Genomic DNA, 23,367 nt, shown 5'->3' with positions numbered 1-23,367 from the left:
AAAACATTTGTGCTTTTATCAGTGTCTCAACCCCATGTGCTCAAGTTGCAAAGGTGCGTGAAAGAAAATTGGACATGTGACACATAAGCATACTATATTAACACTTTCTCTGACGTCTAATCGGAAGGTGCAGAACAAAGGGAATGGATGTAAAAAATGCAGCGTTGAAAGGGGAAGAAGGAAAGGAAGCAAAGAAGGTTTCATGACAAAGCCAAAGGAGTGATTGATCTTTTGTTAGTTGGGCTTTGAACAGTTAAAAGACATTACAATGGACAGAATATCTAAAGCCTAGATAAAGCCTAGATAGATAGATAGATAGATTGCACAAAAGTACATAAGAATGTGCTGATAAAAAAAAAAAAAACAGTTTTTACTTTTCGGTTTTAAAAAAATTGAGCCATTTGTTACAAAAGTTTCCAAAAAAAAAAAGTTGTTTAATGTCACAGGCTCAGTTAATTAATTTGGGAAAATGTCTTTGACAGATAAAAGAAAAAAAAAACCATGTTAGTCATTGTGTTTACTGCCAGTCAGTATTTCGATTAACTGGAGCAGCTTGTTCATTCAAATCTTTCCACATTTAGGTTGTCTGTGACAACTAATACTTCTGTAAATGCATCCTTGTAAAGAAAGCTGCTGTTTTTTTTTTCCTGAATAGATGGAAAAACAGAGCAAGAAAAGGGAAGGGCTGTAAAAGAGAGACAGATGTAATTCAATAATGAGTGAATCACTGGCTAAAGCTTTGGGATCGGAGGAGTATTGATCCCGCTCAGCCAGACAGACAGTGTGACAGTCTGAAAGGTCGAGTTTCAGCTGGTGACAGGAGAGGCAGGTATGGATAAGCAAGAGATGAAGGGCAGTGCTTTGGTAAAGACGAGATATAGAACTAGGTGGGAGATGAGAGGCTGGGGGACCAAACCTTTTATCTACTTTTTTTTTTTAAATCACCATTCAGTGATCTTAAAAAGACTGAGAAGCACAGATGGACGTTCTGAGATTATTGACTTGGGTTGGTCGATGGAGAAATGGATGTGTGGTGAGAGTCTGATGTTCTCAAGCACTCCGATAGGACCAGGCCGTCACTGTGCAGATCAAACAGTCTGACACACACACACACACACATCTCACTGCTACTGACGTTGAAACTTAACTAAAAAAAATCCTGTTGCGTTCCATATTAAGATAGAAATATAATATAAATAAGTGGAAAGTGGAGTTGTGAGGTGTAATCTTAAAATGAGAAAAGTTAACAGCAGGAGCAGGTTTAGTCACATTTAAATGGGAATACAGACTGGGGCAAAGATTTAAAAAAGGGGGGTTACATTTGTAAAGTGTGTTAAAATGTTTTACGACTGTTAAAGCCCTCACTCTAGGCAGTAACAAACTGTAAATAATTATTTAGTTACATTATTTATTCAGTGTAACAAAAGAATGGCATAGTTTTAATATTCTAAAATGAGATAAAATTAATAAATAGCTGCTATTTTGTCCAAATAGCCTACAGCCATGGACAGATTATGACACAAGGGGTCCCTGGACACAGAAATGTAAAAGGTTCACTGTGGTTGTTTTATGTCTCATTTTGCATTTTGTTTTGCGTTTTTTTCCTGGCCTGTCTGCATCTCTCTGTGGTTATTTTGCGTCTCTTTGTGGTCATTTTTTTTATCCTAGCCAATATAATCAATCAATCAAACTAATTAATCAGTGTTATTTTGTGCTTTGACTGTCAGGTGCAGAGCATTTAAAAACATATATAAACAGCACAGTTCTGCATTTGCATGTATATGTATGAGGAGTAGTTGTGATATTGACCCATTTACCTGATTAACAATGGCACGTAATAAAAATGCTGTAATACCACTGGTGAGCTTGACAGTGTGCAGGAGGTCATATTTTAAAAAACTAAATTCTTTCTAGATTATTCTTAAAAACAATGTAAATTTGATGCAAATGCAAAAAAAGAAAAAAAAGAAAAAGGACCAGAACTAACAAGCCATTAGTATGACTGTCATTGTCACGTTTTCCCCTATTCAAGTCAAACTGAGCCATCCTAGCAAGTTTCAAAGGGAGCTGTGAAAACCAGCAGAAATAGACCACACTACTCATGTGTCATACACATTATAAGAGACCAGCATTACTCATAGGAGCTCTTATAATGAGTCTGGCTAATGATCAACATCGACCCACACGCCTCAAATGCAACACTAGTACAGGAGGTGAGCTCATAAGCGCATGTCCAAGTGTGTGTGTGTGAGTGTCTGTTACGTGTCTCTCTGCTCAGCCTTGTGTGGGTTTAAACTTGGCCATATGTTCATGAATGGAGCGAAATGTCTATGTGAAAATGTCAATTCAGCAACACTGCTTTTAACCCAGCGGACCATAGATTTAACATCTACTTTGCAAAGTGACAGATAATACTCAGTATGCACTACATACACTCTTTCATACTACAGGTGTTTTTGTTGCCAGGATAAAAGGGATCAATGGACTTTATCATTTTAAGCAGGAAACAATGCAACGTGTGCGCCAGCAGGCTTCAATCAAACCACTACTTCAGAATGACACTGCCAATAAAAATTCACAAATAAAAAAAGCAGAAGCCAATTTCTTTCCTTTGTGCACTGCATGCTGGACAATAGCGTACATCAACAAAACATTCTGGAAAAATCAAGCGGATTTAATAAGCGTAATAACATATTTTACTTTAGGTAGAGAAGGATATAGTTACAGCACACTCAGAAGACCTGCTTTGAATTATTGTGTATTATTATGCTATCATGATGTAGTGAATGTAATGTGTGTAATGTGTTAAACTGACTTAAATATAACAGGATGTAATTTGTCTATTGATAGAGTGATGGAACAGTTTCTCTTTGTACTGTACTACATTTTAGTTGTTTTAGTTGGAAGTCGTTTTGGCTAATTCACTTTACTTCCATCTAAGATGTTCAATTTACATTTCAGGCAATATTTTTTATTTGTAATTTATTTAACCCATTTCAACTCAACCTCGTGTTCGGCTAAACCTTTAGATGGAGCCAGTGATAGAACAGAAGCAGTTGTTTTAGTCAAAAAGAGTAAAAGCTGCTTCTTATGCGAAACACAACTGGGCCTGTGGCTGGTTTGCATTCTGACCTATTGTGGTTTTTATTAATGAAAAAATAAAATTTGCAGGCCTTCTACAAGAGATGCTTTCCCGTATGATTCATGCAAAGCTGTGACTCTAGAAAACAGTCACGGCCATTTTATTTTAAGGGATGGCAGAAACATTGTTTCCACTTTAGACAGCTGCAACAATTTCCGCAACTACATGGTCGTGCAGCTGCAACTGTAACCTTCTTGATGTCATGTCACACTGTCTACATCATTTGCAGAGAGAAATACAGAAATATAATACGAACAAAAGTGACATTCAACCCAGTTAGGCCATTTCAAACACATGCGCAAAACAGTTATGCGGCCAGCATGTCTGTGCATTCACGGGAGAGTAAATACATTACAAGGCATTAAGTGAGAATGGATGTTTTGTCAGACTAGGTGTAAGATGTCTTATCTGTGCATGCATACATGCGTGAATGTGTGTGCATTGAGGTGGGGTGTGGGTTTAATTAAGGTTGTATGTCCTCAAGCATGGCATCCTGCATACGATATTACAGGATGCCTTTGCTTTCTAGCCGATATCTCACCTGCTGTAAGAGAGAGGAGAGCAACTGAAGCCTCTGCTGTTGCTCCAAGTCATTGTGTCCCTCCTGACACACACACACACACGCACGCACGCACGCACGCACGCACGCACGCACACATTTCCACACAGAAAAACACACAGACCAGCAACAAAGAAGAAGAGAAGCACAAAGAGGGAAAACACCGGATGAGGGACAGAGGACAGCAGTGATTGTTACACAAATACATGGATAAGAAGGGAAAGTGAGAAGATGACGAGGGTAAAATAAGAAAGAAAGAAAAAGAAATTCACCAAAAGGCAAACAGACTGTACAGTACATCAACAAAAGCAGGGTAGCGACAAAAGCAGCATAAGTGTAAGTGGTGGATCCAAAACACACCTATGGTACTTTCTTTTAAAACTCCTTACCTGGTTGTCTGACAGCACACCCTCCTGGGAAGAGGGTGTAATAGCAGGTGAACTTGCGCTTGATCCACTTCTCCTTCCTCCTCCTCCTTTCTGTCCGACCTCTCTCTCCACATCTCTTTTATGTTGCCTCTTACTTTGTCTATTTGGGTCTCTTTTGTTTCCTCTTGTTTGTTCCTGGTCATCTACTTTTGCTTCCAAGCTTTGTGCTCCTTTCTCTAACCTCCTCTCCCTAAGTCTACCTTCTTCTCTCACCGAGGGACTCTTTATTAGTCTCTCACTTCTTTTCACCTCTTGTCCATTCACTTGTTCCACTGTTTCACTTGCTTTCTCTCTTAATCTGTCACTTGCCCTGTGCCGTTCTCTTTCCGTGTCTTTCGGCCTTGTCTTCTCTCTCTGTCTGTCACTTTCTTTATCTGTCTGTTTGTCCACAGGCCACTTCGCGCACTCCTCTTCAGATGAGCTGCTGTCTTTGCTGTTGGCACGGTTGACCAGCTGGCTGAGTCTGGAGCGTAGTTCCTCTTCCAGAGGGTCTCCAGGCCCTGAGCTGCTGGCCGACTGCTGGGGTCCTGGAGCTAGAGAGTGGGGCTGGGGTGGGCTCAGGGCCGCTGAATTCGGAGCCACCGTGTCCAAGTCTTCTGGCTCTGGTGTCATGGCATCTGATTTGAAGGCGTCTAGTGCAGCTGTGGCCACTGGCACTGGCTGTTCCTCACTTAAACCCCTCTTCAGCAGGGCATTGAGCAGAAAACCACTGTTCTCCTTGAAATGAGAGAGAGATACAAGAATTCAGACAAAGAAATCATAAATATCTGGCATAAAATATACAAAATATACATCGAAGGTAAACAGTACTAAAGACTACAGAGTTGCTGAAGAGACGAGGGAGCCTGAACTGCAGCATCAAAGAAAGAAATATGATTTGCTGCCTCCAAGTGGTAGAACAATATTGTACAACCACCCATACAGGATTTTTTTTTCTCTGGTAGAAATTTCAAGTCAAATATTATTATTATATTATATTTGTGTATTATTTACCTGCACTATTGGGTATATGGACTGTGTGTGGCCCTGGCCTGCAGGCCTGCTTTGCTCCGTTGAGGACTCTCTCTTGCTTTTCCTGCGTCTCCGTGACCTCCTGACAGGGTCACTCTGCCTCTCCTCGGCCTCACTGCTGTCTCCCATCACCTAGGGACAGTAGTGGAAAGTAACTGAATACATTTTCTCAAGTGCTACACATAAACAGAGTTATGAGGTCCTTGTATGTTACTTGAATATTTCCATTTAATGCTACAATACTTTATACTTCTACTCTACTACATTCCAGAGGGAAACATTGCACATTTTACTCCACTACATTTATCTGACTGTTATTAGTTAGTTCTCAGATTAAGAATAGTTTGGGCTTCTTATCACATTTCAGATGTCTATGAGCTGTCAGCAGTTCTATCAAAGAGACATTTTCCTTCTAAACGTATCTCATGGTTTCATCTAAATAAGATTATTTTGTTATTTATCTGTTAGAATTAACATATAACCAGATAAGATTAGAAAAATACACATACTGAATATAAAACTGTTTAGGAGAACTTTCCTAACTCATTAATCACATCATGATTGCTTAGATTTATCTTCTAGCCCCCTCCAAAGTCCTCATTGGACCTACTTACCTGATTGTATATTGCATAGCTAAAACTAGCTCTGTGTCCACCCGTTATAACTGGTGCTTATACAATGATAAATCAGTATTAAGTATCTAATAATGTCATACATAATAATGTACTGTATCACTTACAGGGGGCATATTTCCTGCAGTATGAGCATGTTTACATTGATATTTTAAGTACATTTTGCTAATAACAGTTCTGTACTTTTACTTAAGTAATTTTTAGAAATTTTTCTTAAGCAAAGGATGTGAATACTTCTTTCACCACTGCCCCTACATCTATATATTTCATTAATAATCCGTGAACAACTGAAATGAGTTATTTTATGATCTACTGTGGTGTATGTTTAAATCAGACTTTGTAATACTGTATGATCCAAAGTTATAATGTAAAGATAAATTACCTTGGGGTTAAAGTTCACATCCAGTGCCTCTGAATGGAGAGGATAAGGAGAGAGGTTCTGGTGGAGGTGTTGGTGGTACAGGGGTTGGTGATGAGGGTGCAGGTGTGTATCCGGTGGTCCTTTCTTCCTCAGCATGTTATGAGGTGGTTTGCGAGGACATGCGGACAGCACTGACGAAGCTTCCGAGTCTGAGTTGAGAGTCTCTGTGTTGGTGTACTGGCCAGAGGATGGCGAGGTAATGGGAAGGTGCTGGGTGTACGTCCACTCCGGGTCGTGCTGTGAGTCCGTGTAGTAAGTCTCATCGGACAGCTTGCGCCGGAACTGTCTCAATGCCGCGCCCCAGCCTTCATTGTCCTCCTCAGAGTCAGATCCCATCTCGTCGTAGGCTGAGACGACGCCTGACTCCTTTTCCAACACACTGAACACCAGGCTCTTCCTCTTGGTTAGCAGGCTGGGCCGAGACAGCTGAGAACTGTGCAGTGCAATCCAGTTACCGTCTGGGCTCTGGAGAACTGACGATGCACCTGGATGAACATAACCGGACAGCAGGAATTTTAGAAAAACATAAAAGATATGTTATGTTAGTACAAAGCATTGGTGTCCTCTCCTATATCAGTCCATTGTGACGTATTAGCAAGACATTTGGAGGAAATACTTTAATCCATCCAAAGACTTATCCTAGGCCAAATGCTTGGAAGAAGGAATGGGCATCGGCTTCTGCAACAACGTTGGCAGCAGGAGAAATCGAATGAAAACTGCTTAGCCTTAGTGATATTTACTGGAGTTGTCCAGGCGATCAACACTCTTCCAGCTGGGTAGAGACGTGGCCTTGGCGTCCCTCTTCAGAGAAGCGTACTCCTGCAAGCCGCCACCTGCTCCGGCGCCCTCCTCCTCTGGACCCTTCTCTGGGGAGTCGTCACTGGTGAGGGAGAACGCTGACCTTGACCGCTACACACACACAGATTCAAGTTTTATCAAACTGTTAGAATGAATAGTCTTTTTTCAAAGACATGGCCTTCTTCTCAATTTTGGACCATTTTTCACTCTAATCTGAGCAAACCCTTCACACATACTTTCAGTCAAAGAAGCTCCAGGCAGATAAATACTGCAGTGGCACAGTAGCCAGGAACAGATCCACTAGTATATAGACAGAGCAATTACAATAAAATGAAGGAAAGCACTTGTAACCCTGTAGCTGTGAGTCATAATTCTCGTCAGCAGGTGGAGCTAAAAAACAACTAAACAACTAAGCAGACAGAAGCTCTCTTCATGTTTGTGTGTGTATGTGAGAGGGAGAGCTTGTGCAATTACATTAATGCATTAACGTACAACTATAAGTGTCTTCATGATGAAAGAAGGACATTGTGTTGGTCCACTGTGTTTTCAGGAGAGATTAGAGTTGGATTAAACAGGAATGTTTCCCACTGTATAGTCAGTGTTTGTGGATATGAACTGTTTCAAAAAAGAAAGAAAGTCATCCTCAAACATGAATGTCATTGGGATGTAGGTTTAGAAGCTGCTCCACTGAGAATGTGAGGGGCAGCGTGAGGGGATTTAAACATCATTCGGGTGCATAAATTAACACTAAAAATCTTACTGGTGCATATGAAGAGGATCTTAATTTAACATCCAAATAAAAGGACTGATGTACATACATGTATGTTCAAGTATAGACTGAACTGTCTAGCAAGGGCACAGAGAAATTACAAAAAAAATAACGATTCTTAAAGTGCACCATTACGATTACAGCATGGATAAATGCTAAGCCAGTACAGATTTGAGTGTGTATTTGCATGCTTTGTGTCTCATTGAGTGTTTTTGCAGAGAGCTGATAAACAGAGCCTGTCCCATGGCGGGCAGAGCAGTTGAGGAGGATCCCTCCGTATTTCACGGGACTTTGATCTTCGCTGAGTGAAACAGCAGGAAACAGAACGGAGCGGCCCGGGGAGCGCAGCTTTGATGCTTCTCTCACATGGGACGATGACAAATCTCCACGAATCCCTGCTGACTAGTAGCGTGAACCACTCTCAGGTGTGTGTGCGTACTGCTGATTTGCGTGTATGCACAACTATGAGTACTACGTCCCTCTACGTGTCTGTGTAAACTGTGTGGTTGCTGTATTGTTTGTATTTCTGTAAAAACTGGAACATTTAGTCAAACAAGCTAGGTAAACTCTTCTGTCTCTTTGACTTTTCTGCTGGCCCACTCTTAATGTATCAATCATTAATTGACTCATACATGGTTCAAATCACATTTGCAGTACTTGTCATGTTTTGCTTTTATCCACTGTAAAATTCTTCAAAACACTGCAAAAAGTTCAATTAGCCCCACAGCTGTGGGTCTACTTTACTGCCTCACAGTGTATTTCTCTATTTATGAAGACCATCTCTGCCAAGTCCACAAAATCTTCAAAGTTCAAATCAAAGTTTTGACATTTATAATCTGTATCTGGCTCCGCAACAGCTTCAAAATAAAAATTGTGCTGATTTAAGGGAATATAACTTAATCCAGGAAGTATCACTGCTTTGCAAAAGTATTCATTGCAAGTGAGACAGACTCATAACCACGGGCTTTCACTACAACAACTACAAGATTTCCCTGGAAGACACCAGGCAAATAAAGACACCAAAGTCACAATGCTAAATGGGACCCAATTGAGAACACACACATGTGGCCGGTGCTGCTGAAAAGTTAAAGTCATATTCTGCCAACCACAACATTCCTGTGTTTTTTCAAACCTGGAAACACACACTGAGACAACGGCTGGTCCACCCAGGGCAATATATACCAAAACACAGACAGGGGAATGTTATACTGTATGTGCTGTGAAATGAAGTGAGAAACATACACTGGAAAAAAACAAACCACTCTTCTTTAAACACATGCTAGGCAATCAAAGAGCAATTTCTTCTTCTCAAGAGTCAGCAGTTTACACCCAGTATTTTGTTTTGACTTTATATGGTTTGCATTTGTTTTTGAGTTTCAACAGTTTGAGTGGAAGTATAGACTGACCCAGAGGGAGTAGGAGGTCTTGAGGGGGTCCTGTGGTCCTTGTGAAGAAGTGTGAGGTTGAGATGGAGAGGGCAGTTCACTGGGCTGGATCAAGGACTGAGGCTGAGGCCAGACAAAGTCATACTCTGTCTGCATCTCTGAACGCTTCCTCCTCTGAATGATCTGAGAAGAAAAGACAGGGAGGAGAAGAAGAAGGTGAAATAAGACAAAGTGAGAGAGCTGTGAGGTATGTAACTGTACAAGCAAGCTTTATTTAAATAATGAAATGTAATAATACATGCAAATTGGAAAATGAAAATACAATTCCACAACAGCAGTTTTTATTTAGCCATGAATAATTTGTTATAATGAAACTCTAAAAGCATTAATCCAGTTTTCATTTGAATTTTCATGTGATATTATGTGCCAAAAACCCTGAAGTAGAGATAAAAATACAGTTTCGTTAAACAGTAATACAGTTAACGTACTGGTATGCTGGTTCTGTCAAACTTAAATATAATTTTCAAAGATTTTTCTGCCTTTTTTTTCAAATAATACCAATTTTAAAAAGAGAAAAGAACTTTAATTTTCTGTTTCTGAGATGTCTCTCAACTAAAAAGTAACATCAATCCAAATGCTTTTCTTAAACATTACAGAAGTGAAGACAGAGATGGGATCTAGCTTCATTTTCCAATGTGTTTTTACGTTTGAATAAAGTTAACAACACTTAATACTTATATATATATTAATATAAAAGGGGAAAAGTAAACATGCAAAAATAAAACTCTCTCTTACTCAACCTACTTTTTGTACAATGGTTGTGGCAAGTTCCTCTATGAGCTCCTCTTTGTGGTCCCGCAGATACCGAGCCTCATTCTGCTTCTCCTACACACACACACACACACACACACAGGCATATACACATTGATGTACATAAATATATTCGGTTCAAAGTGAATGTGAATTACCAGGAGAGGGTCTGTGCAGACGTCTTAGCCAAAAACCATGACTGCATCCTGCTGATGCTGACACCAAGAGAGACGCAAGAGGAGAGGAGAAGTGAGAGGCTAAGACAGAGAAAGTGGGGACGGAAAAGAAGAATGAAAAGCAGACAGGAAATAAAAATAAAAATAAACCAAAAAAGAAGGGAGATGGAAAGAGACGTAAGACGACGTGGAAAAGAGGGGTTCTCACCAAGCTGTCACCGAACTCCTCTGCCTTAGCGATGGCCTCTTCTATAGCCTCCTCAGCAACACGCAAGGCGACTGTGAGTGTCTCTGCCATACTGTGTCCTGATATAATACATATACACCGTACATAAACATCTGGGAGACATGTACATACACCTTTGTGACAAGACTACAGACTTTATTTAATTCCCTAGCACACATGCCTACTTCTACTTTTTACCCACACTATAAACATACAGAGGAAAATGTGATTCCTGCACAGAGTCAGCACCAAGTTCATTGGTGCTAAGGGCAAAGCTCTGAGGATGGCAATGTCTCAACACATACTGAATGAATTACCATTAAATTCTGTAGAGACATTTGCAATTTCCTGAGCATGATTCCTAATTCCTAAAGATCCCCAACTTTTCCTCTTGTGCCACCATAAATTTGTAGACATTTGTAGTATATAGTGAAATGGTTCACTGACTGCCATGTATTGATTTGCCATTTGGTACAGATATTCATGTCTCCATCAGGATGATTTGTAAATGATTAGAATTTGACCTGCTGATTTGGCCCACTCACCAACGGCTGTGGAAAATGAAGCGATGTTTGATACAAAGACCGTCACAGCCTAAAATTACACACAACAAAAAACTTTGGAAATATAATGAACAGTAGCTAGAGCTGGGTTTACTTTGCCTGATGAAAGTCCATGACCCGAAAGTACCATTTTCGATAAAACTGATGCCGACTGTGCAGGAAAACACTTTCTTCTGCAGGATTTCATGCACTTCTATGAACCTGTTTAGCAGCTGTGAATTACGGTGCTTAATTTAACCCACACGTAAATAAAAATGTAGATTCTGTGCAAGGTTTAAACCATTAGCTGAAAGAAAATGTTTTTTGTTAGTATGACACACACACACACACACACACACACACACACACACACACACACACACACACACACACACACACACACACACACACATAAAAAGAGTGTTTGTTTGTGGGCTTCTCAAGAGCTGCCATTATCTAAATGGCAGCTCTTGATCATTGCATAAACACCTCATAATTAGTGACAAATAAATGAAATTAGCTTTATCATTAGATTGGGACTATTTAGTTATTTGAATGTTTATTTGCATATGTGTTTGTGTGTGTAAATAGCACAAGTGCGTGTGTCTAAAAGTGTTGTCTGTGGTGTACAAGAGGTCATTACTTTATGTGTGTGCGCATTTGTGTAAAAGCACGTCAGCGGTAAGCTTGTGTGCGTATGTGCGAATTTTAATGTGAGTGCAGTTTAATGTTGAAAAGAGGACTGTCTGTGTGTTTGCACTTCATTTTAGTGTTGTGTAGCAGCGATGAGATTCCCCCCACACTCGTGCCCTTTACAGAATGGTCTCCATTTGTTAAGGAAACAGTTGATGGGCAATAAACATAAAAGCTCAACCTTTTACAAAAATGGAAAAAAGGGACAACTGGCGAAAAAAAAAGAAAAATATGGCAAACCCAACTGGCAAGAAAGAACTGTAATGTCGATTATAATTGCAGCTGAAATAACCCATCTGTGCTGCCTTAAATCGTTGCCCGCTCATCTCCCCATCTCTCACCTTCACTCTGTTTGTAGAAGGCGGAGTCACTGCCACAGACGCTGCCATCGTTGTCATTGCCGGTGCTTCCCTCGTGAACACTGCTTTCTGAAAGACAAATGAAGCCGTCAGTTAACATCCTTCAAACTGACACCTGTCACAGAAATGCTAATATTCTGCTCATATCATACCATTCGATAATGTAGCTGCATACTTCCCTTTGTGCCGTTGCCACGTTAAAAGTAGGTTACACTGCAAACAATGTCACCAAACCCCCTTTTGTACTCTTGTCAGCTGTATTCCCTACTCCATTTTGTCATATTGGCAATTGTATTTTTTTTTATTTTTTTTTTCCTCTCTGTATTGTGCATAAAAAGAAAACAAACAATAAAAAAAAACCCCAAAGTGACAGTTGAAAGAAAGTGACAAATCATCTGATAATTCGCTTTGCCTTTCAAACAAATCACAGGCTTGCACTTAAATCAGGCATATTCTCAGCACATGTAAGCATCACCATGTTTTTAGCTCATTCAGGCCAAGTCTCTTATGAGTTAGTGCTATATTGGTGCAAGTGTCTTTCAAACAAACCCCAAAATCTAAAGTTAAAGGGGCATTCATGTGACCCAAAACAGACATTTTGTGATTATAATTCTTAAGACAGGGCTACTTTTAGAGCGGGGGGGTGTTGGAGAGAGTGAAAGCCCAGAGAAGGTGTAGTGGTTACAACATCCCCGCCCTCAAAACCACATATTCCCTCAGTGGCCCATTAACTACTGTTAGATATCTCTCCTGCGGTTCCCCATTTATCGTGGCCTTCTCATCAGTCCAGCTGTAAAAATGAAGAGAGAGTACTTGGACACGCAGCTTATTAAGAAGACAAACTGTCAGATGGCACAGGAGAGGGATTTGCCAGACCACCAAGGTAGAATATAACACTGCTGTAAAAGAGAAGCAGGTCCTCTGACTGACCGCGCTCCAGGTAAACTTCCATTTTGTCCCCTTGTCTCATTCTCAAACACGGATCCAGACAAAACACAAGGGCACCCCTTGGCTTAAGTTCCACCTCTGCTCCTCACTTTAGCTCATTTCCATCCACTAACCAGAGCCAAAACAAAACCAAACCCAAACCTAGGCCGTGTTCCAGTGCTTCGGCCCCTGCTGTTGACAAAACACAAGCACAACCAAACTCTTTGACTTCCATCCTTGGCCTGTCTCCTCGCCATTAATCTGCTCAACAGTGTCCTGTTGTTGCTGCTGCTGCCGGACGGGGTGCAGTCTCTGGCTGAATCCACAGAGACAGTTGAAAGCTCCCGGTGGTTTGGTGAGAGTCTGGCTTCAGGCAGCCACAGCCACTGACTGACTCACTCTGCCATAGCTAACAGTAACACAGCCAAGAAAACAGCCCGCCACTACACAGCCATCACTCTTCCACACCACACTGTTGCTACTGGATGCCGACTTGGTATCTCCCACAAGTGTAAATACATATATTTTGCATATAAAAGCAATGCACTTAAAATGATTTAACAAAGGGTTTACTGAGTCCAACTCAAGAAAATATGAAGCCGTTTTCTTTTTCTGCTCCTTGGTAGCAGCAGGAACAGAGCTATCTGTCAGATATACTATTTCAACCCTACTGCACGAACTGCTGTTTCTCAAAGCTCCGTGATGTTTTAGCGCAGAGCCTGTAAGCCAGCAATCACAAACTCTTACATTACTTTGCTCTGACATGCAGTGACATGTAGTAACTCAACCAGAAAAGACAGTGTTTGATATTTTCCCCACACATCTAACAATAGGCAACAGCTGCTTTAACAATAGCAGCACCTCACACAGCCTGAAGGTGTGTGAGGTGTGCATCCACTTTCAGGAGTGCTTATTAGATTTAATGTTGCCCTGTGTATCTGGATTTTCAGGCCCAGTCTTCCCAGTTGCAGCACAACATAACAAGCCCCCAAACCATTACACGCTTTACCTGTCCTTCACTCCCAGACTTGTCTCACTCTTTTTCTGAAGCAGCGTTCGACAGAGCTGTACTGTTCTCGCTTGGTTAGAGCTGAATTATAGTTCCTGGCAGTGTGGAAAGGGGACAATAGGTGGGGGAAATTACCTGCAGCAGCTCAGGACAATGTAGACACAAAAGGACTGCTGTCAGAGAAAGTGAGCCGCCTCGCAAGAATCAGACAAGCGGGTGAGCAGGTATGGGCAGCACACACACACACACACACACACACACACAAAAAGGCACACAGGGAAGATGATACACAAATACGCAGACCGAGAAACCTCTGAGGACTGAGCATCATGACAATTCATCCCATGCCAACACCAGCTCAGCACTGTTTACACTCCAATGTCAACCTCTGTCACAACAGTCTGCCATTTCAACATAGCCATCGGTGAGAGACATACAGCAAGAACAAGTCCCGAATGTCACCTGACATGCATATGGATGCAGTCTGCAGCAAGGTGCCCTTTAAGTGTATACTTATCTTTGAAGTCATGTCTCTGGCCAATGTGCTTAGATACTGTAATTCCAGCACTCACTCTCATTCATTCTTTTAGCTCTGTTTTGCTCTTCACCAACTCCTGAGGGAAATATCTGGATTTTTGGCTGATACATTCTCCACTAGGTTCACCAGCTAGTCGCCAACTTTGTTGTTTGCGAAAAGCGGGTGCCTGCTACATCTCGAAACAAGGCCGACAAGAGCAGTGAGACTTAACCGAAATTTTAAAGGTAAATAATTCTCTGTGGGTTTGTCACAGTCTTTTGAGACTTTGTTCACATAAAAATATCGATTATAGCGGCTTTAAGTCAGATGCAGTTTTTCAGACACCACTCACGAGTAAATGTGGCTAAACACTGCACTAAGCACTAAGACCGAAAATGGACACCACATCATTGGTTTTAGTTGTTCTTTCCATCCGTGCCTGCTGTTCATCCATGACTCATGTACTTGATGACAAGGCAACTACGATACAATGACTAGTGAGAGACAATGGAACGATGCATTTGTCATTAACTGGCCCTGAATGGCACAGCTGCCAGAGGTGATGGAAGGTTGGCGTGTGTGCTTCATTCCAGTATATTCCTCCTCACGTCCAACTGGACGTGGCGTAATTCTCTAGCCACAACCACTGTCTCACCTTTGTTCCTCGCCACTTGCCATTCCGCCGCTCAGGGAAGTGGAGGATGATATCGCTCGATATCACCATGGTAACCACAGGGATGACAGTGGTGGCCTGAATCTGAGGGTGTCTGAGCGAGTGTGCATATGTGTGTTGTTTGTGTTTGTGTGTGTGTGTGTGAGAGAGAGAGAGAGAGAGCGAGAGAACTAAATTACCTTTCTCTTAAAAGAAAATGAACAAGATACAACAAGTGCATGTTGTGTATTGGAATGCCTTTTCCGTGTCATTATTACAACCAAATTGCTTTGCTTTCCAACTGACTGATGTTTAATTAAAGAATTTTAACTGCTTTTTACGACTGTTTGCTAGGCTAGCACCTAGTGAAGCAACTTTTACACCACACTGGCATGAGTCAAAATTCTACTGAATCCTTTACATGTGTTATGGTCATTTTTTCACTCATTCCCTAATTTCTATATAACAGCTACCCAGACAAAACTTTTATTTTGAAGTGTTTTTATTGGCTATTTTAAAGCCGATCGATTGGAGGCAATTTAGAGTGTCCAGTTCATCTGAACTTCATGTCTTTGGAGGGAGAAATGTGGAGAATCCACACAGAAAATGCCCAGCTAAACTGAGGTCTGTCTGTAAGGCTGCAGTGCTAACTACTGACTCACTGTGTTGCCCTGCTGCAATCAGCTGTTAATAGTGGAAGATGCTGAGCCTCCTTCTCACTCTGGACTCTGTCTTCTTGTTCTTCTTCCTCAAACAGTGGAAGTAGTGGATTTTTTTTTTTTTTGGAGTTTCTCGTCAGAGGCTCCAGTTCTAGGGCCTGTAAAAATGTGGGGGGACTCCTCCTCCTGCTCTATCTGCTTAGTTTCCCTCTAAATGGCCTGACTCACCTCTTCCTCAGCCCTGAGCTTGGTGACCAGCTCGAGGTGGCTTAGGGTCAGTTTGTCCAGTTCTGCTTTCAGGTTCTCCAGTTCCTGACGGAGGGTGGTAAGATACTTTGTGGTCTCTGTCTCCAGCCTGACCTTCTCCTTTTGACAGGAAATAGGCTGCTTTGGATCCTGCAGCTGAGCCTCCGACATCTTGACCTGGGAGTCTATAGCCTTCACTCACTGTCTCACAGTGTTTCAGCTGCTTGGCCCACTTGCCACATGCCATGTGATGCTGTTAAAACCTCACAGGAGGATGTTGGGGTGGTTGTTTGGACCAGGCGCCACAGTTAGCATCCCCTCTCCCACCAACAGTGAGTGTGTATGTCAGGGTTTAGGATATATTTTGCCCTTGCTTCACTACCAACGAGGATACCAAAAGTGAAATTTTAAGAATAATATGATTATGAAAAAATTAAAAACTTGAAATGGGCAAAATGCATGTTCAATGTGGGGATTAAGTTGAGTAAAATAAATATGTCATAAAGACAGAATATGTAGACAGTAAGTAGAGAATATGAGACACGAGAAAACAAAAGGAGGAGAATGAGAGCGTATAAATAAATGAGCCAGTAAAGCTCCACTTAGAGCTAACGTTCCTGAAGTGCCAGCAGCAGCAGCAGGAGGAGGAAGGAGAGTCCAGACGGTTTCTTTTCAATTACAATGAAGCATCTGGCAGCACACAGTCTCATAAACAACGTCCTCAGAACAACGGCTGAACTGACAGGATGTCTGTTTACATCACAACAGGCTGGGAGATAGTGGAAAGTAAACAAACTTGGACTCAATTCATTCGCCTCTTTAATTTGGGAGATAAGGGTTTTACTCACCTTTTGTGGAGGAGACGCCAGTGTAATTTAAATATGTCATAAAAATTAGCTATAAAACAAATGAAGTGGGATGTCTTAAGACAAAACATAAATCTTTTAAATTTATAAATAACTTTATCCATAACACTGACCATCCAGGTGGTGTGTGTGTAGAGGTTAATTGGTCCCACAGCAAACATGACCTTTAAAGTTCAAACGATGGAGGTGGAATGCGAATTGAAGGAGGAAAACATCTCCTAGTAATTAGAGTTCAGAGTTTTTAGTGTTTCATTTAAATTACAATTTCATAAAGCAACTATTGTCACCTGCAGGCCACCATACCTGACTGAAAAGGAACCTTTGCTTGTGCATGAACCTGTGCAAGAACAATGCTGCAAAGACATGACCAAGAAAACATGCCGGAAGCTGTATTTCAGATTGTGACTCTAGACTGTAAAGTCAAAATGAGGAACAGCTGCTAAAGGTCAGAGTTTTTCGTGCATCCTCTTAATTCCACACACATATGTCCCTAAACATGCGCATATGCACAACAGTGTCAGTTCCACACAAATGGATATCAGTTGCATTCTTGACACTAACGTGGTCCAAGCCCTGTGGCTGTTTGCGTTTTGACAGCAGTGGCTCTGGGCATCTGTTTAACATTCTGCCCTCCGATCCCTCCAGACAGAGCACTGTACTCTGAGTCACCAAGCTTTCAGCTCAAGGAACAAAGACAACATAAATGATCCCAAGTGACAATACACACATGAGTGTCTGCAAAACTTAAGCCATAGTACAGTGAGTTTATCTTTCAATGTGCTATTGAAAAGCCTTAAATGAGCACAAATCTCTTGAAAGACCCAGAGAATCAGGAGGTCTTTGGGTTTTGTTTCTACATTATGCTTCTGCTTTGCTATTTTGGCAGAGGAGAACAGCAGTACAACCAAGGTCGCTGTTTGCATTGTCCTGGCACTGACTCAGTAGTTTAGCCTCATTTAACGTTCTGCTCTGTAGTTTAATGTCAAGGGTTGAGACAGTTTTTGGCTAAGTAACCACATACTGGACAGAAATGGCTCACACCAGCATGGGGCACAATGCTCACTCTGCTTGAGAGTAGTAATTCCCCTCACTTCCTATTCAATTTTTTTGGTATAACCACAGACATGAGACAATACTGCTCTGAGTTTCCATGAAAGCATTTGTATTTATTTAGCTTTGCTGCACCCAACAGCTGCAAAAACATTTTTTCCCACAGCTAGAAAAATGTAAATGCATTGGAGTTTCATTATCTGACCTTGTCAGGTCCATATTAAATGGTAACATTTGCAACTGCATGTCAAGCATAATGACACAAAATAAGAGTTGGGGAGAATAGAGAACTAGAAACACACCTCCAGAACCCAATCGGTGGAGGGCTAGCCTTAAACAAGGATGAACAATGATCCTGCTTGTAGGGTGGCAGCTTCTGTTAGCAGTTTATGTTTGCTCACCACCAAATTTATGTGTAAACTCTAAAGTATAAATACCCTGAGAATAGACACAGAACCTGATGCAGTACATGTGTTTGTCTTTAGTAATTTTCCCACTGACTAATTTTCTACGCATCCTTTAATTTACTGCATGTGTGGCCATCCAGACATAGACAAACCCGCATGCAGACAAAACAAACCACAAGCACACATGAATAACACAGCGAAAAACTACAGCGATGTCTTTTTTTGTTGTTTGTTATTAATAGAAATCTACAGTAATTATACATTAAAGGCAAAGACAAATAATGTTGTCTATTTGAAACCTGTTTTGCCAGGTTATAAGTGCATCATAGCATTCTCTGATGTGGTTTGATTGAATCTTTGTCTGGCAGTATTAATGTCAGACATACACACACACACACACAGACACAAACTCTTCCTTTGTCACCACAGGCTGCAACCACAGAAAGCTTCAAAACACCGCACTTGTGTGCTGCGCTGCATCATCTCTCTCAATTTTCTCTCCAGAGAAAAGAATGTTTGAAGGTCATAATATGTTTGAACATTTCTCGAGTCGCCGTCATCTTATTGGATAGGTAGGAGGCCTCCCACAGCCACATGGAGGGATGTGACAGAAAACACAAAGAGCAGGGAAAAAAGTGGGACAACAATAATCCCTCGTTTGAAATGAATGAGATTTAAGTTGTCAAAAAAAAAATAAAAAAATCCATCACTCCAGCCTTTGATTCTTCATAACAGACTCATCACATTGCATTTCATGGCAAATTTTATGATGCTATACCATAAAACCAGACTAGAGAGGTGGAAAGTGATGTATAAAAAAAATTATACTGTGATGGAGATACTGAACAAAGCTGAGCCGCTACAGAAATTACAAGTATTAGCCGCTGTGCTTGTACCCATTTATTATGATGTAAATAAATGTATCCTCGGATACATTTTTAGAGAGATGCGCAGCCACAGCAAAGCGCATGAATATAGTGCAAAGGGTAAGAAGCACGAAAAAGGAGAGGTGTGCCTGAAATATCTGCCGTTTTGGCTCATTAACACAGGTCCTGAAATACACACTATAAATGAATGCTGTGACTTTTTAAAAAAAAAATACATTTATTTGCTTTATTTCTGAGAGATAGGTGAGAGGATTGATTACGTTCTTATACCTGTGCAGTGAATATGAAGCCACAGCCAGCTGTTGGTTAGATTATCTTAGCATAGAGACACTAAACAGGAGGAATCAGCAAACCTGGCTATGTCCAAAGGTATCAAAATCTGCCCACTAGCACCTCTAAAGCTCACTAATTACAACACTGGTTTAATCCATACAAAAAAAACAAAGTGTGTTTTACAAGGGATTATGTGCCAGACTACTTCTTGGCTGTGCTGTGATTTCTGGAATCTTGTTGTCACCATGAGGTTGTCCAGCACATGACTCCACATAAAACTAGATGTTCTTTTTGCACTTTGGATTTTGTATGGATTAAACAAACAAAATGTAATGTGTTGTATAGTGACTACACATAAAGTTGTTTTCGATGTTTTGAGTTCATTTAAAATAAATAGTGACATGCTCCATGTGACTATTTCACTTGAAAGAACTGTTTTTTTCCCCCTCTAACCTTTTACCAAGACACTGCACAGTGGCTCCACTGTTTTCTGTCACATCTAATGACATAAGTTTGTTGACACATAGCTTCTTGTGCACCGCAGGCTAAGAGTGTTTAAGGCTACAGTGTTTAAGAGAGGCTAATGTATGAGTAAATACAACTACTGCACACACTTCTGTGCTTCATTTAATGCTATACTGCCGTCAAAAGCATTAATTACTAATTTAACACACTTGGATCAGTTCTTGGCATCTACAGATCCTCTTGATGGGGTACTTGGATCAGTTCTGAAATTTAGCTGTAGATGGAGGATTTCTTTTGGTCTTCTCTGATATGTTATCTGTTCGCTTTTACAGTTTGTGGTCACTGACACTTCATCCATGTTTAATGTGAAAACTCTCCAGGGGCCGCATCTATCACGTAGCGCAACACTCTCACTTCCTCCTGTGCACATATACACAGAGGATGGTATGGTATTTGCTGCAGGTCACACGGAGACATTACTCCCTTCCACTGGAAATGATGGACACTGAAGTACAAATAGCTCGCTCCGTGTTCTCTTCCTGTTGGTTTGAAGGTCACACATTCTCTCTGGGGAAATGATAGATGTAAAACGGTCACATCTCTCTCGCCGACCGTCTCGTCAGCTGGCATTTCACACTCATCTAGAGCTGATTTCACAAGCAATGGCCCCTTGGTGATAAATAAAAATGTGAAACACTCTTTACTAGCATGCGTATAAAGGCAGCTGTATTTCACATATAGATGTAAACAGGTTTATGAGAATGTTTCACATTTCTGTGGCTGCTTTTCTATATGCATTGAGGAGAAGAGACGCATATTAACACTCAGGGAGTTTCAGGGCTACATAATAAAATCTCTTTTTCTCAGCGCAAAGTAGACCAAGCGAGATGGTGTAACATCAGTTTGTTAATGAGCAACATCTTGATCTAATTTAATTTTTTTCCCAATCTAGTGCTGATTGAGTTGCTGAACTAAAAATCTCATTACATTCTGTTCAATTGAAAGCACAGAGGTCTTGATATACATCATGGTAATCTGATGCCGTTATATACTTGTCAAGATACTTGATTTGCTGCAAAAGAGCTTTAAAAGGCATTTTTTTCCCAGTACATTAAAACCTAATCATATTTTTGACAGCTGTAGACTCGGCTTCCTTTTGACATTTTCACAATCCCTTTTAATTTAATCTGATATATAACACGAGAAGGGTGGGTGAACGATGGAAAAAACAAGATATTTTCATGTAAAAAGACACAGCAATTCACAAAAAGGAAAAAACCAACAATATCTGACAAAAGCTTCAATACACACAAGCAACATACATTGCTTACACATGCACACACATCACAGTATATCCATAATCATATGGGAAGGCAGCTAGCCATTTAGTGGGAGCGGTGATGTGAGTACTGAGAGAATTGGAACCGGTCTAATCTGTTGGGCTCATGTGAGCTGGGAGACCAGGAGCCGAGTCACATAATCCTTCCTCCTCCTCCCCATATGATGTAAGGGAGGAAAGGAGAGGAGAGGAGAAAATAGAGGACAGTAGAGAGCTAACACAAGTGGAGTGGGAACAGGTCGGGGTGTGGGGAGGAGTGGATAAGGAATCAGAAAACTGGAGGTTTAGATGGAGAATCATTTGTCCACTCATATACCACAATACGAGTCACATGATATACATGATTATTGGCTTTTACAGTGGCTAGACATGCTATTGTAGTTGCATTCCTCTATTTGCAAAGTAGAGGACATCATTTGTTATGATTATGGTGGTATTAACTTTGTCCATTTCACTCAGGCCTACCAAATCACTTCATCCACTGCAGCCGAAATAAACTTCACTCAGTTATGGTCACGGTGTATCCCTAAATGTCCCCTCATCTCCATCTCATCCAGTTCCGCCTCAAGTTTGACCTGATTTATCCCCTCTGTGCTCTTTTCATCCATTTAATCCCATGTACCAGGGTTTGAAATAATGCCTTGCGGTCACAGCCACAGCGGCAGACCGATCATGTTGCAGCCGGGTCAAAACAATGTTATCTGAAGGAGGAGGAGGAGGAGGAGGAGGAGGACGCAGGATGAAAGCTGCACTGCTGCTACTGCCACTGTCCGATGCAGGAACAATTCACTGAGGACGCAAAGTGGCCTGAGCCACCGCAGGGATTAACTGGCAGGATGAGTCCACGGGGGCAGCTTTCCCATAGTCTGTCACTATCACCAGTGACACACACACAGGCACCAACACAAATAGTTCACATCACATCCAAAGGTGCAACAGCAAGACAGAGAATTTTTTAAAATTAAGCTGCAGCCATGGAGTAAAGTGGTTGCCTCAAATAAAATAAACACTGTTGTGAGAAAATTAATGCGACCACAACAAACTTAACCCTTGAGGTGTGTGTGTGTGTGTGTGTGTGTGTGTGTGTGTGTGTGTGTGTGTGTGTGTCTGTGCGTATGTGTATTTTGTCTGTGGAAAGATCTTTGTTTCCACATAAGGCTGAGAAAGTAATTAAGTGAATCAGTCAGCAACAGAACACAATGTGTGAAACAAAGTGACTCATCATTTAACAAAGAAAACTAGTTAGCAATCAAGTGATCTTGTCTGTGGTCAGCCTGTGATTACGTTCAAACAAAACCTCACATCTTGAAAGAGGGCATTTTACTTTAAACTGGAGGAAGAGTAATATTATGTCTCTGGTCAAATCGGTAGAATTGCTTTAATCACAACATGGCACAACATTGCACAGAGACAAAAGGTTGCTCTGCAATCAAAGATGATGCGGAGGAGAAGGATTAAAAGATTTAAAAAAAAAAAACAGCAAAAGAATGGCAACTACACAGAGGCCATGTGTGGCTGATTACAAAAAAAAAAAAAAGCAAGAGGATGAAGTTACCTGGGAGATCAGAGAGCGCTCCTCTCTCGATAATGTGCTTTCTGTACAGAGTCTTCAAAACCTTGGCACTCCCAAACCTCTTGAAGCGACTCTTCACATTGTTATAATACCATTCCAGGGACTGCGTTCTCAAAATCCTGTAGGCAAAAAAAAAAAACAAAAGAAGGAAGGGAGAAGAGAAAGAAAAGATGACATTAAGTCAAAAAGAACAGATGGCAGAGAAACTGGCATGAATCAGATTTTATTATAATTACAGGATTATGACTTAAGAGTTCAAGCCAAGACTTTCATTAAAATCTGCTTCAGCTGAGCATCTTTTAATTATTAAAGCGTACATAACCAGACCTTATAGACTTTTTCAATAATTTTAAGAAAGAATGAAGCCTTTCTTAGGACAGTAATGGTATGTTGTAGTGTATTTTTAAAGCCCTGCTCTTTGAAGCAAATAATTGGCTTTTTTAAGTAGATTCAGCGTTGCCTCTCTCTTTCTGTGGAGGCTGTATTAAAGCTATGAAAAGTACTTATGTACAGCCCTATTATGTGGAATCCAAGCTGTGTATTGTG

The 23,367-nt window shown here is 41.0% G+C and overlaps 1 protein-coding gene across 7 annotated transcripts in view; it reads right to left on the bottom strand.

The window, feature by feature from the left end:
* The window catches only part of LOC121200831 (myosin VIIA and Rab interacting protein), a 103,299-nt gene that overhangs the window by 5,922 nt on the left and 74,010 nt on the right, over positions 1-23,367 (bottom strand). For 4 of the 7 annotated variants that reach the window (XM_041066344.1, XM_041066345.1, XM_041066342.1 and 1 more), the window contains exons 4-13: positions 22,804-22,940; positions 11,934-12,020; positions 10,340-10,437; positions 9,950-10,030; positions 9,167-9,328; positions 6,934-7,102; positions 6,155-6,678; positions 5,123-5,272; positions 4,091-4,846; positions 3,684-3,746 (exon numbers count right to left, since the gene is read on the bottom strand). In XM_041066344.1, the coding sequence (XP_040922278.1) occupies positions 3,684-3,746; positions 4,091-4,846; positions 5,123-5,272; positions 6,155-6,678; positions 6,934-7,102; positions 9,167-9,328; positions 9,950-10,030; positions 10,340-10,437; positions 11,934-12,020; positions 22,804-22,940 (2,227 nt within the window). The remainder of the gene's footprint in view (positions 1-3,683; positions 3,747-4,090; positions 4,847-5,122; positions 5,273-6,154; positions 6,679-6,933; positions 7,103-9,166; positions 9,329-9,949; positions 10,031-10,339; positions 10,438-11,933; positions 12,021-22,803; positions 22,941-23,367) is intronic. The other 3 variants (XM_041066348.1, XM_041066346.1, XM_041066347.1) reach the window with 1 other exon arrangement.

The sequence above is a fragment of the Toxotes jaculatrix genome, chromosome 20, assembly GCF_017976425.1.
Source record: "Toxotes jaculatrix isolate fToxJac2 chromosome 20, fToxJac2.pri, whole genome shotgun sequence".
NCBI lineage: Eukaryota > Metazoa > Chordata > Actinopteri > Toxotidae > Toxotes > Toxotes jaculatrix.
The sequence above is the reverse complement of the archived record's forward strand: the minus strand, read 5'-3'. Positions and strand labels throughout refer to the sequence as shown.